Consider the following 13459-nt stretch of genomic DNA (forward strand, 5'->3'; position numbering starts at 1 on the left):
TCCAGTGGTTGAGGCATTTTATTGGACCTTCCGCGGCGGCTGGTTGTGGGAAGCGTTCCCTCCACCTGGTTGTAGGGCCCTGCCGAGGAGACCATCTTGGGCCAGTTCCCCGTGGCCCACCCATTTTTGGGTGGCCATTTTTGCCTGTGATTACCAATAAAATAATCATAATAAAAATAAAAAAGTCTCTGTTCTGACCACTCTTCAGGTCTTCCTGTTGGGAAGGAAACGTGCAAAGCTGTTGAAGTACGTATGCAGAGTTTTGTCTTAGCCTTAAATAGTGCCAGTCCCACTTTCCTCTGATAGTTCAACTCAGCAGATGCAAAGGGGCTGGCTTGTTCTCCTTTTGATTTCCTCCACAAGGTCTTCTCTTCGGACGTCCACCTGGCCAGGATGGAGGAACAAGGTGGTATGAGCATCTTGTGTTCCACTGCTCTCTGAGCACCCATGCCTTCCTCTAGTCATCATGCCTGGCTCAGCTGGGCGCAGGAACCCAATCAAACACCTCAGGGGAGAGACAGCGCTTCTTGGGGGAGGTGGAGAGACACAGGGTATGTGTGGGGATGGAGATTTTACCCTGCCATGACCATAGTAACATGTTACCCCCTTAAGTCCTTTAGGAGTGGGCGTTAATATGAATGCCAGGCTTTTGCTTAGGTCTTGGATGGGCCTTGGCCTGCCGAAATGGCACACATTCCCCATCCCTCAGCCCTCCTGTCCACCTACTTACCTCTTCCCTGCTGGCCACCGAGCGGAGCTTGATGACCCCGTCCTTGAGCTCTTGCTCACCAACGATGGCCACCAGTGGGATGCCTGCCTCCTCACAGTACTGCAGCTGGTTCAGTAACTTGGGGTTCTTCTTGTAGAGCAGCTCTGCCTGCAGGGGACCAGGGAAAGAGATGAAGGCTGTCTTCTGCAGTCCTCCGGGACAACCTCCTTGGGGCCCAAGTTGGCACCTTGCTCTGACCTTCACCCCAAGAAGTCACAGTAATGGCAGGCCACTATGGATAAGCTTTTATTTCGTTTGTGTCCAGCACTCCCAAATTTGCTGCCACCCTGGCGCTTGCCTCCTCTACCTTGATACCAGCATCCCATAACTCTGAGATGAGCTTCAGTCTCTCCTCCAGCAGCTTCTTCTGTGCAGATGCCACAAGCACCTGTGTTTCTGTGGTCCGTACCTTCTCCTCCAAGGCCTAGGGAAGAAGCAGTTAAGAAAGAACTGGGCTACCCTTTACAACACCTTAAAAGAGCAAACAAAGCAGGCTCTTGTCAGGATTCTGAGACCAGGCCCAACTCCACCAGGGCAGGCTAGTCTTCTCATCTAGCAACTGGGCAAAAAGTAGCTCTTAGAAGAATAAGAAATGAACTGACTGGCTTGTACTTATGACTTGCCAGAATTAATAATGGAGGGCAAAGGTAGCTTATGTACAGTAACTTCAAGCTTATCTCCATCTAGAACCTTATGCATCATAAGTGATATTCTGAGCTCACCCAGGCAATCCAGTCACCCCTGGCAGTCCTAGTTCCCACAGTCAGGAGACTGTGTCTCTTATACGTCAGCCATAGGGCACAACTTGGGGGGTGTGTGGATGGAGGGGAGAAAGAATGCTGCTGCTGTCTCTTTTTCTGGAAAACTATTCCCATTGTTCTTACAACATAAGATGCCTACTGGAACAGTGACCTCAATTGGAAAACACCAGTGGGTTCCACTCTAGAGAAAAGGGTGGGAGCAGTGGGAAGGTTACTGCCAGAGCATTACCCGAGGGATGAAAGGCAACCAGCCACTTAAGAGCAGTAGCAACAAAGGTGGGCTTGAGGCCAAGAAGGGCTTTCTTCATGTTACTCTAGGTGCTAGAGAGTCAGGATAGCCATCTGAGGGATCCCACAGCCTCAGATACACGCTTCCCACTTAGAGACAATATCGCAGAGTGGTTGGGAGCAAGACTTTGGAGTTGGACTGCCTGCATCCAAATTCTGACTCTGCCACTTAAACCTTGGGCAAATTATTTGATCTATAATCTTCAGTTCCCTTGCCTAAGAAATGTAAATAATAAAAGTAGCTACCCTCAGAGGGCTGTTTAAGAGTTTGATTAGACAATGCGTGAAAAGCAGTAAGCACAGTGCCTAGCACAGAGTAGTAAAGTAGTAAGTGTTCTGTATTATGAGGAAGAGTCAGGTCTTTGGATATACTGGCCTAGATTCCTGACAGCTCTGAAGGAAGTAGGGAGCAAAGGATTTTGTGAAGAAAGAATGATCAAAGATCCATCAAGCTGGCCTATAATGGGGTGGGAGTCTGAAGGACAGCAACAGTCTTCTCTCCATTTCTTTGCAAAGATGCAACTTGCCCAATGCAGTACTACTTGCCCCCTTAGAGATCAAAGAAGATAGCTCAGGTGCCACCATCTGCCCAGAATGTCTTCCACCCAGCCCGAAGACCTACCTCCAGCCTCTGCTCCACAGTGGAGAAGATCCGCTCTACCCCAATGCTGAGCCCCACGCATGGCACCTTGCGCCCTTTGGGATCAAACATGCCCACCAGCCCATCATAGCGCCCTCCAGCCGCCACACTGCCCACACCCAGGGGCTCTTCCCCTGCCTGGGCTGGGGGCTGTAGCAGCACTGCCTCATAGATCACCCCGGTATAGTAGTCCAGCCCTCGAGCAAGGCTCAGGTCGAAGGAGATCTGGAGGGATAAGAACATGGTCAGTAGCAGATGAGGATCAAAGGCCTCCAGCCCCGGAGCTCAGCTAAGGCTCCCATCCCAACCTGACTCACCTTGTCAGCAATGCCAAACAAGGTCAGATACTCAAATAGCAGCTTCAGGTCTCCCAGGCCCTCCAAGGCCTGCTTGTTTTGGGACAATTTAGGATCCTGGAGCAGCTGTTCCACCAGGGATACCCCACCTGGGGAGACAGATTTGTGAGCCAGACTGACAAGAAGAAAAAGATAAGGGCTTTACCTTTTCCTCTGGATTACACATGTATGCATGTGTGCACACACACACATGCATTCCCTTTCCCTCTCTCTCCAGTGCATACACACACACACACACGGAGGAGTCTGGCTTTAGCTTGAGGGCAGTGGGATGGCTGCCGGGGAGGCAGGGTTTGTTTCTCACCATGCTGCTGGACGTAGTCCCCAACGCGGTCAGCCACCTCAGGTGCCAGGCCCTTCTCTCCCACCATCTCACTCTTTACTTCCTCCCAGGACACCTGAGCAGACAGATACCAGTCAGGGAACCCTGGGCAGCTTCCCCAGTGCAGAGCAAGTGTGAGCCCTTCTCAGGGGGTGGTCTTGAGCAGAAGCTGCCCATCAACCTATATCCTGGGGCTAATCTTCCTCTGTGGGCACAGAGGCAGGGCCCTCTCTCTCCTAATCTTTTCCATTTCTCAGGGCAGGGTGTGATCTGGGAAAAGAAGAGTCAGGGGTTTGGGTCATTACCTTGTCCAGCTTGTCCACTGAGGAGCAGATGGTGCGGAACTTGCTGTCAGGAACACCACAGACGGCAAACGTCCCATCTAGGATGCGCCGATCATTCACCTGCAGCGACCCAAGGCATAGTGAGAAGAGAATCTCTTTACAGGACCCTCGATAGCCTTGGACACTTAGGCTACTGGTTCCTCTGCACCAGGACCTTCTCCTGTGAGAGGCCAGGCCCAGCTTTGCCCTCCCAGCCCCATTCAGCTCTGACCTTGACCAGGAAGTCACCTATCTGGAGTGAACTCAGGATCTCACACATTATCTTCAGGCACTCGGCATCAGGAATCATGGGGTCAAATTGCCCAGCAATGTCAAAATCCTGTAGGGAGAGGGTTAGCTAGAGATCCTCAGGGGTTTAACCTTGAGGGAGGACTCCTGGGAGCTCTGCTCTCTATGAAGGAGGCCTCTTTGCACTCATGCGCAGACCACATTCTTCATTCTCCGTCTGACTGTCAGCCCAGAGCAAAACCCCAGTATTCCTGGGTCTCTTACCAGTCCTGGTTTTCTTCCCATCCACAGGGCTATTCCTTCATTATCTCACTCATCTGTTTTTCCTTATTTCCTTCCACTGTTGTGGGAGCAATTATACGGCCTTAGTCCTTTATTCATTCAGAATCTGTGCCACCAGTCTGGGCAACAGTACCTCAAATCCAGTTTCCTCATCCTTTGCTGTGATCCTATCACTGTGGTTTAATATAAAAAGCACTGGACCCAGAGTTCTAGTCCTAACTTTGCCTTTCTTATCCCTATGATCTCTTCATCTTGCTGAGCCTCAAGTTTCCTCAGATAAAATGAGGAGAGTAATCCCTGTCCTGTATATGAAAATACTAAAGAAATCTTAGGGTTAGCATTATCTGGGGCATCTAGATTTTTCAGGACACCAAAAGTACTCAATAGATTCTACTGGCTCAAGGGAGGGCCTCCTTACCCATCCTGCCCCCATACTCACACACTGGTAGAATTCCCGATATCGGCCTCGGGTCATGGCTGGGTTATCCCGCCGATATACTTTTGCTATGTGGTAGCGTTTAATGTTGGTCAGTTTATTCATTGCCAAATATCGAGCAAAAGGAACCTGATGACAAAGAGTTAAGGGGAAAGCCCCACCTTTCACAGTCTGGAAGTTGATTATCATCATCAACAGAAGCTGGGGTCTAACCGCACCCTGTGTGGGTAAAACCACCATCTGTAAGATTAACAGCATTTCTGAACATCAGCAAGAATCAACTTTGTTACCATACTGGGCAGCTGAAGTCTCATAAAATATTAAGGCTCTTTTCTTTTTGGGCTGTGCTGAGCACAGCAGGGGGGTGGGCAGATTGGCCAGGGAGCAGAAAAAGGGCCCCAAGTAGGGATCTCTAAACAGATGATTCTCTGACATAGCTTGGAGATAAAGGAAAAGTGCTGTTGGTCAATTAGGGAGAACTCTGTCCACCAGCCAGGGCAAGGGAGACGTATTCTGAATCCAGGGGATTGTTGGCAGAGTCAGAACTGGACCCTGACATAAAGATGAGGTCTCACTCAGGATTCAGAAGCCTTCGAAGGCTAGCTATGCTCTGTTTAGCCAAAGCCTAGCTCCTGGTTTAGAGAAATAACTTCCCTGACTGCAAGATGCATTATATTTGATCCCACCTTATGTCTAGCTGCCCCCAAACCTGAGGCTAGAAAAAGCCCCAGCCCAGAAAGGGCCAATACATCCAAAGTTTAAAAAGATACAGTGAGGTCATAGCGAAGAGACAGCAGCTCCCCACCTTGGTCCTTCAGGTCATAGATAAGCTTAGAGTCTTCCCCATACTTTCCAGTCAGTGTTTCCTGGAGAAAACATAAAGAAATGTGATCATAATGATAAATATAACAATTTGAAAGGAAGTTTTAAAAACAAAAACCCACCATTCTAACTATGACTGATTTCAACTTATCTACATTTCCTCTGTTCTCTCTCCCAATGTTTCCTTATTTGATGTAGTTATAATCAAGGAAATACCAATTTGGTTTTCTGCTTATCACATTTCCATTTTGTGACAGCTGAAGTATTATTTTTAAAAGCTGCATTGGGAGTTCCCTGGTGGTCCAGGGGTTAGGACTGCGCGCTCACTGCCGAGGGCCTGGGTTCAATCCCCAGTTGGGGAACTATGATCCCGTAAGCTGTGCGGCATGGCCAAAAAAAAAAAAAAAGCTGCATAATATTCTAGTGAGAAGAAGCTATTTCCTTCCTTCCTAGTGTTACACTGATAGATGTTTAGGTTATTCCAATTGAAAAAAAAATTCCATAGCATTTCAATAAATATATTTGGGTACACAGTTTTTTCTTTTGAATATTTTTTTGGAGGATAAATGCCTAGGAGTGGGTCATTAGATCAACAAAGATAAATGTTTTTATGACGGCCTAAGATTTGAACACTGTCAAAAGCCAAAACTGAGAGAGTCCTTGCCCTGTGATGTCTTCAACAAGATAATATATTTCACTATCAGACTGGCAAAGTTCAAAAAACCTGAAAATTCCCAGTGTGTAGAAAATAGAAACACTCATACAATGGTTGGTGTTATGGCCGGAGAATACAGTGGTTGGTATTATGGCCTGAATCGTGTCCCCTCGAAATTCATATATTGAAGCCCTATTCCCTGCACCCACCCGGCCCCCGTAACCTCAGATTGTGACTCTATTTGGAGACAGGTCTTTAAAGAAGTAATTAAGGTAAAATGAGGTCACTAGGATGAGTCTTAATCCAATATAACTCATGTCCTTATAAAAAGAGGAAATTTGGACACAGAGGAGGGAAGATGATGTGAAGACATAGGGAAAAGACACCATCTAAAAGTCAGTGAGAGAGGCCTTAAGCAGATCCTTCCCTCATGACCCTCAGAAGAAACCAACCCTGCTGACAGCTTATCTTGGACTTCTAGCCTCCAGACAATAAATTTCTGTTCTTTAAGCCACCCAGTCTATGGTATTTTGTTATGGGAACACTAGCAAACTAATATAGTTGGTAGAAATAGGAATGAGTACAACCATTTGACCCAGAAATTCTACTTCTGTGAATTTACCCTGCAGATAAATGCCCACTAGTACCAGACATTGTTCTAAGCCCTGTGTATACATCAGTGAACAAAGGCAGTCCATGCCCTCATGGATCTTCTATAGTAATGAAAAGAGACAGGCAGTACATTAATGCAAGGAAACAAATTAACATAACTTTTGATAGTGATAGCTGCTTTAACGGAAATAAAATAGGTCAATGTGATAGACAAGGGCTACTTTAGACAAGGCAGTTGGAGAGGAGTATTTGAGGAATGGCATTTTAGTTGAAATCTGAAATTAAAATCTGTCATGTCTAATTTACTCTGGAATTAAAGTCATGCAGAGAGCTAGAGAAAAAGGGAGTTCAGCAAGAGGGAAGAGCAAGAACAAAGGCTCGAAGAAAGAAACATATTTAGTATGTTCCAGGAATAGAAAAAGACCATGGTAGCACAGTGGGCAAGGGGAAGAAGCACATGAGATGAGGTGGGAAAGGTAGGCAGTTGCCACATCATGTAGGGCCTTGTAAGCCTGAGTAAAGAGTTTGGATTTTATTATAAATGCATTGGGAGTCACTGGGTTTTAAGCAGGGAGGGATGCAAAGAACCGTTTTTTAATAGCAAAGAACTAGAAACAACCTCAGGGTCCATCAATAGGAGACTGGTTGCATATTTATCCTTTATATGTTCGATTTACATGTATCTAGGAAACATCTCAAGTACAGGTGCCATGGAATTCAATGTAGACAGGAGCCATAACAACTTCCACTCCTGAGAAGGGCTCTCTTTTGGATGCTGCTGGCCACAACCAAGGTAAATAAAAAGCAGGGCCTCTTTCTCTATGCCAGTCCTGTCCCCCTTCTCATGGAGAAAATGCCAATCTTTGTCTGCAACAAGAGAGAGACCTTTGGTCTTCACTCTCTTGCCATCCTCTTTGTTGTTTGTATACCCATTATTCCACCATGCAATTTCTCCTCATCCACCCCTCACCTTTAGTTCAAATACAGGTGTATCAATTACTTCTGCACCGTGGCGCTTGAAACAGCTGATGATTACATCAAACACCTTCTCCCGAACTGCCATCTGCCGGGGACTGTAGTCTCTTGTGCCCTTGGAGTCAAAATCAGCCAGAGAAGCAGGGATGGGGTTTAAAAACAAAGAACAGTAAGGTCTAGAAATATAAAAGCATGACTTCAATGATGGCGAATGAAAACCCTGCCCCAAACTTAGGTTTTCCTACAGGTCACTGAGTTGTAAAACAAGTACAAACAATTCCCTATTAATTACCACACCCATTTGCTCTCACCCTTCTAAATTCCAACCCCTTTTTAGCTTGGTTCTGTCTTCTAGAATTATTGGAACTCTGTTCTCTGAGAAATTTTCCTAAACTCATTTTCTGGGAAACAGAACATTCCCCTGCCTAATAGATAACATCTACCTGATGACAGGCATATAACCAACTCAAACTGGCTTAATGAATCTAATTCCAAATTTTACAAGTAACATTCTCTCCCAACATACCTTAAAAAAAAATCCTAATGAACACTATTTTTTCTTTCTTTTTTTTTTTTTTAAATTTATTTAGTTATTTTTGGCTGCATCGGGTCTTCGTTGCTGCACGCGGGCTTTCTCTAGTTGTGGCGAGCGGGGTCTATTCTTCGTTGCGGTGTGCGGGCTTCTCATTGCGGTGGCTTCTCTTGTTGTAGAGCACGGGCTCTAGGTGCGTGGGCTTCAGTAGTTGTAGCACGCGGGCTCAGTAGTTGTGGCTCGTGGGCTCTAGAGCACAGGCTCAGTAGTTGTGGCATTCAGGCTTAGTTGCTCCGAGGCATGTGCGATCTTCCCGGACCAGGGCTCAAACCCGTGTCCCCTGCTTTGGCAGGCGGATTCTTAACCACTGTGCCACCAGGGAAGTCCCCACTATTTTTTTCTTTAATTTTTTTCTGATAGCCCTATGACAAGGGCTAAGTAAATGAATTTGAATGTGTGGAGAAGTTAAATCATTACTTAAGGCCATTTGGCTGTTTCCTGGCAGTCAGTACTAGAACTCTGTTCTTCCAGGTCAGAGCTTCTAGTTTGGGCTTTTATATGCTACTCACAAGTAGGACCTCTTTAGTCTCAGGACTCCTTTACACTCTTACTATTTACTAAGGACCCCAAAGTGGATTATACCTATCAATATTTATCGTATTATAAATTAAAACTGCAAACATTTAAAAATATTAATTCACTCAACAAAAAGAAAATCCATTACATGTTAACATAAATAACATTTTAGGAAAATGTAACTACTTTCCAAAACAAAAACATTTGGTGACAAGAGTGGCATTGATTTACATTTTTGCAAATCTTTAATGCCTGGGTTAACAGAAGACAGCTGAATTCTCATATATGCTTTTTGCATTCAATTCTGTTGTGATATGTTGTTCTGGTTGAATATATAAAGAAAATCTAGCCTTACAGAGATGCGTAATTGTAAAAGGAGGAATATTTTTAATAAACTTTTCAGCTAATTGTAGATATTCTTTTTTTAATTAATTAATTAATTAATTAATTAATTATATTTTTGGCTGTGTTGGGTCTTCGTTTCTGTCCGAGGGCTTTCTCTAGTTGTGGCAAGCGGGGGCCACTCTTCATCGTGGTGCGTGGGCCTCTCACTGTCGCGGCCTCTTGTTGTGGAGCACAGGCTCCAGATGCGCAGGCTCAGTAGTTGTGGTGCACGGGCCTAGTTGCTCCGCGGCATGTGGGATCTTCCCAGACCAGGGCTCGAACCCGTGTCCCCTGCATTGGCAGGAGGATTCTTAACCACTGCGCCACCAGGGAAGCCCCAGATATTCTTTTTAAACTACACCAAAATCCAAAGAGGGAGAGCTTCTTAAGGATTGGTTTGCAATGTGGAATCTGAAACTACATCAATGAACTTTTCACACTGTTACATTAAAATCCATTATAAGGTACCCAGAATTCACAGAGACAGAAAGTAGAACGATGGTTACCAGGGGCTGGAGGGAGGGTAGAATGGGGTGTTACTGTTTAATGGGTAAAGAATTTCAGTTTGGTATGATGAAAAAGTTCTGGGGGTTGAATAGTGGTTATGGTTGCACAGCAATATGAATGTACTTAATGCCACTGAACTGTACACCTAAAAATGGTTGAAATGGCAAATTTTATGTTATGTATATTTTAGTACGATTTTAGAAATATCTGTTACTCTATCTTGTACTTTGGATATTTTACGCAGGCACAATTTTATAACATCATGCATTGGTCATTTAGAAAATATTTGTTCTTTGATAACAGTTACATAGATCTTCCAAATGTTGATATGCCTCATTATACAATATCAAAAAACCGTATTTGTTCATGTCACCATAGATCTCATCAGGAAAGTCTTCAAGTATTGAGAACCTGTCAAGCTCATGGTGGAAAACACAAGTTCTAACTTTGACTTCAACACTTGAATTTTATCACTGGCAACAAATACCGCTGAATGTTTTCCTTGAGGTGACAAGGCTCACTTTGTTCATTTTTGTGAAAATATCTGCCCAATATCCAAATCTTTAACACAACAGTTTATCTTTCAGTTTTTCTTTGAAATAAAAAAGGTTTTCCATGAAAAAAGCAGCTAGTTCAGCCTACAGTTCACACATGGCACAAGCATTTTTCCTACTTTGGAATGCAGCAGAAGTGCTTTATTTGTGCTTTCCATTTCATCATACAGAATATTAAAAAACAGTGTACTCAAGGGTCGATATTCAATAAAATTAATAATTTTTACTGTTTTATCAAGGACATTCTTAAGTGAAACTGAATCTTTTTTTTTACTGTGAGTTCACGAAAGTAAAGAACATAATGGTTATTAGTACAGCTCAGTGCCAACATCTTAATTTGTGCTAAGACACCAGCAGTTCTACACACCAGTGCTTTTGCACCTTCACCGCAAACGAAGTGAAAAAGGCAAATAACATTATGAAAATAATTTTGACCAGGAAGTTTCCTTGAAAAAGTCCTTTCCCCATAATACTGAGTTTTCTGTTAATTATGAATCACATGTCAAGAAATGTATTTCAACAAACTAAGTGGATATTAACTCTCCAGTATATTCTCATTTTCTTTTTTTTTTGAAACATCTTTATTGGAGTATAATTGCTTTACAGTGTTGTGTTAGTTTCTGCTGTATCTCATTTTCTTTTAACATTAAATTATGGAAATTTTCCAACAGACATTATAGAGAATAGTACACTGGACCACCCCACCCTGTGTTTATTACCTACCTTCAACAACTATCAACATCTGCTATCCTTATTTTATCTAAGCCCCAACATTTTTTTTTCCTGCAGTATTTTAAAGTAAATCCCAGATATCATATACTTTCATCATAAATATTTCAGTATGATTGTCTAACATATAAGGATTAAAAAACAAAACACTGGGGCTTCCCTGGTGGCGCAGTGGTTGAGAATCTGCCTGCCAATGCAGGGGACACGGGTTCGAGCCCTGGTCTGTGAGGATCCCATATGCCGCGGGGCGACTAGGCCCGTGAGCCACAGCTACTGAGCCTGCGCGTCTGGAGCTTGTGCTCCGCAACAAGAGAGACCACGACAGTGAGAGGCCTGCGCACCGTGATGAAGAGTGGCCCCCACTCGCCGCAACTAGAGAAAGCCCTCGCACAGAAACCCAACTCGCACAGAAGACCCAACACAGCCAAAATTAAATAAATAAATATTTAAAAAAAAAAAAAAAAACAAAAAAAAAACAAAACACTACAATACCTTTCTTACAACCAATATAATTTAACAGCAACCCTTTACCTAGTGCCCAAACCATGTTTAATTACCCCCAACTGCCACAATAATATCTTTTTATGGTTGACTTGTTTGAATCAGATTCTTAATAAGTTCACAACTTGTACTTGGTTTATATGTCTCATGTCTATTTAATCTGCAACAGTTTCCTTTCCTTTTTTTAAAAAAAATGTCCTTTATTTGTTGAGGAAACTGAGTCATTTTCCTGAAAGAATTTTTCTCGTTCTAGATTTGGTTAACCGTTTATTCAATGTGGTCATTTAACATGTTCCTCCATTTCCCATATTTCCAGTAAACTGGTAGTTAGGTAAACTGGTAGTTAAGTCTGAAGACTGATTAGATTCAGGTACAATTCTTCTTGGCAAGAATACTTCATAGGTGGTGCTGTGTACTTCTTATTGCATCACGTCAAGAGGAACATAATGTCTGGTTGTCCTACTTTTAGTGATGCTAAGATTGATCATTGGGTTTAACTGAGGTCAGCCTGATCTATCATAAATCCCCATTAATCTTTTCACCCAGTAGTTTGAATAACTACTGATGGTCACTGCCTTGGCGTTTTACACCATCTCTTTAACCTTTGAAATGAGTTATATGTAGAAAGGAATAGCTCAGTGATTTTAGGAGCCCAAAGAATTACTCTTAAACGGTGACATCTCAACATAAGGAAGACAGATCATCTCCCCTCTACTTTGGAATTAAATTTCACATACATTCATTGAATACGTATTTAGTCCCAGACTCTCAGGTTAAATAAACCATGTGAATAATGAAAAGTCAGCAATAAATGCAATAACAGAGATACTTATGAAGTGCCAAGGGAACCCAGATGATAGGTAAATAGTTCAGTTTATAGAACTTACAGAAAGTGGCATCTGAACTGAAATCATGGTGGTTGAGCTAGGAATCTCCAACTTCATTCCATTCTACTCTCCTTCTCTATTTGGTTCTAGTCATAAAGGTCTTTTTATAGTTCCTGGAAACTACCAAGGTTCTTTCTCACTTCAGGATTTCCATACCCTACCTGGACTTATCTTCCTCACACTCTTCACCCGGCTGTCTTCCACTCATCTATTAGGTTAGCTAGTCTATCACTTCTTCAGACTTCCCAGTTCTCCCTTATTTTTCTCAGAGCATCCTTTTTACTTCTTTACATCACTTAACACAATTTGTAGTTACATATCCATGTGTGGGATTATTTCTCCTAAGCCTGTTTCCTTCAGTAGAATGTAAGCTCCCTGAGGGCAGGCTATATTGTTCACCATGGTACACTCACTGCTTTGTACAGTGCTAGGCACACAGTAAGCACTCAGTAAATATTTACTGAATGAAAGAAGGAGTAGCAGTAGCAGGTAGACTCCCCTAAGCACCCAGCTGGCCTAGTTTCTGCCATCACTTTGCCATCCCAGAATGACTCAGAGTCCAATCCAGCCTGGCGCCTACAGCCAACTGTTGTTTCCTCTGCAGGATTTCAGATCCTCCTCAATGACCTGATTCAGAGAAGCAGGCATACATGCGTCCTTGTGAGTGGAATTAGGGACCCTCTCAGAGGCTCCCTAAAGGAATATTTACCTTGGGGGTTTTGAGCACAAACTTCTGTTTCCCTTCATCAGGGCCCAGTTGTGCCTTCAGTTTCAGTAGTTTTGCCACCTCCTCCTCGATCTGTGGAGGGAAAGTAGGCGCTGGGCTACCACATCTGCCACCCCCTCCCTCTTCCATCATTCATTCAGTATCCCTCCCTCCTCAGGATGTGCGGCATATCTCTCTCCCAAGCCTAGCTTTGCTTCTCTCGGGTCCTACCGCAGCTACCTCCCCACCCAGCCCGTCCTCCTACCTACAAGTCCAGTCCCTTCTTCCACATCCCCATCCTCTGTGCAGACCACTCCCCGCTCTGTTCTCCCAGGCCTTCCTTTGTCCCCTCTCCTGCCTCCTGGGTCGTACCTGCTCGGCGCCGGCCTTCTGCTGCTTAAGGGCCCGCACGCGCTCTCCCTGAAGTCGCACAAGCTCCTCCAGCGTGGCACGATCTGCCATACTGGCTGCCAACTGGAGCTGACTGCTGTCTAGGTAGGTTGTGGGGGCCACCGCTTCAGCTCGGATGACTTCCGGCTATCGAGTGGAGGGCCCGCACGCCTAGAAAGCCACCACTCAGTACAACAATCACT

At 44.3% G+C, this 13459-nt stretch overlaps 1 protein-coding gene across 1 annotated transcript; it reads right to left on the minus strand.

The window, feature by feature from the left end:
* On the minus strand, nucleotides 1-13415 carry HARS1 (histidyl-tRNA synthetase 1). The gene is made up of 13 exons (XM_036845837.1): nucleotides 13239-13415; nucleotides 12870-12959; nucleotides 7486-7605; nucleotides 5197-5292; nucleotides 4430-4555; nucleotides 3692-3799; nucleotides 3442-3540; nucleotides 3119-3212; nucleotides 2776-2903; nucleotides 2441-2683; nucleotides 1077-1193; nucleotides 731-877; nucleotides 1-384 (listed from the first exon to the last, which is right to left on the minus strand). The coding sequence occupies exons 1-13, from the start codon at nucleotides 13326-13328 to the stop codon at nucleotides 313-315; spliced, it is 1530 nt and encodes a 509-aa protein (XP_036701732.1). The 5' UTR covers nucleotides 13329-13415; the 3' UTR covers nucleotides 1-312.
* Nucleotides 13416-13459: the final 44 nt, after the last annotated feature.

Source organism: Balaenoptera musculus, chromosome 3 (genome assembly GCF_009873245.2).
Source record: "Balaenoptera musculus isolate JJ_BM4_2016_0621 chromosome 3, mBalMus1.pri.v3, whole genome shotgun sequence".
Classification (NCBI taxonomy): domain Eukaryota; kingdom Metazoa; phylum Chordata; class Mammalia; order Artiodactyla; family Balaenopteridae; genus Balaenoptera; species Balaenoptera musculus.

Excerpts from the sequence above, each read along its gene's own strand:
- HARS1 (XM_036845837.1), bottom strand. The coding sequence starts at position 13,328 with ATGGCAGATCGTGCCACGCTGGAGGAGCTTGTGCGACTTCAGGGAGAG. Across the intron at positions 3,541-3,691 it reads TAGGTGACTTCCTGGTCAAG|GTGAATGATCGGCGCATCCT; the intron begins GTCAGAGCTGAA and ends GGGTCGCTGCAG. Across the intron at positions 878-1,076 it reads TATGGGATGCTGGTATCAAG|GCAGAGCTGCTCTACAAGAA; the intron begins GTAGAGGAGGCA and ends GGTCCCCTGCAG.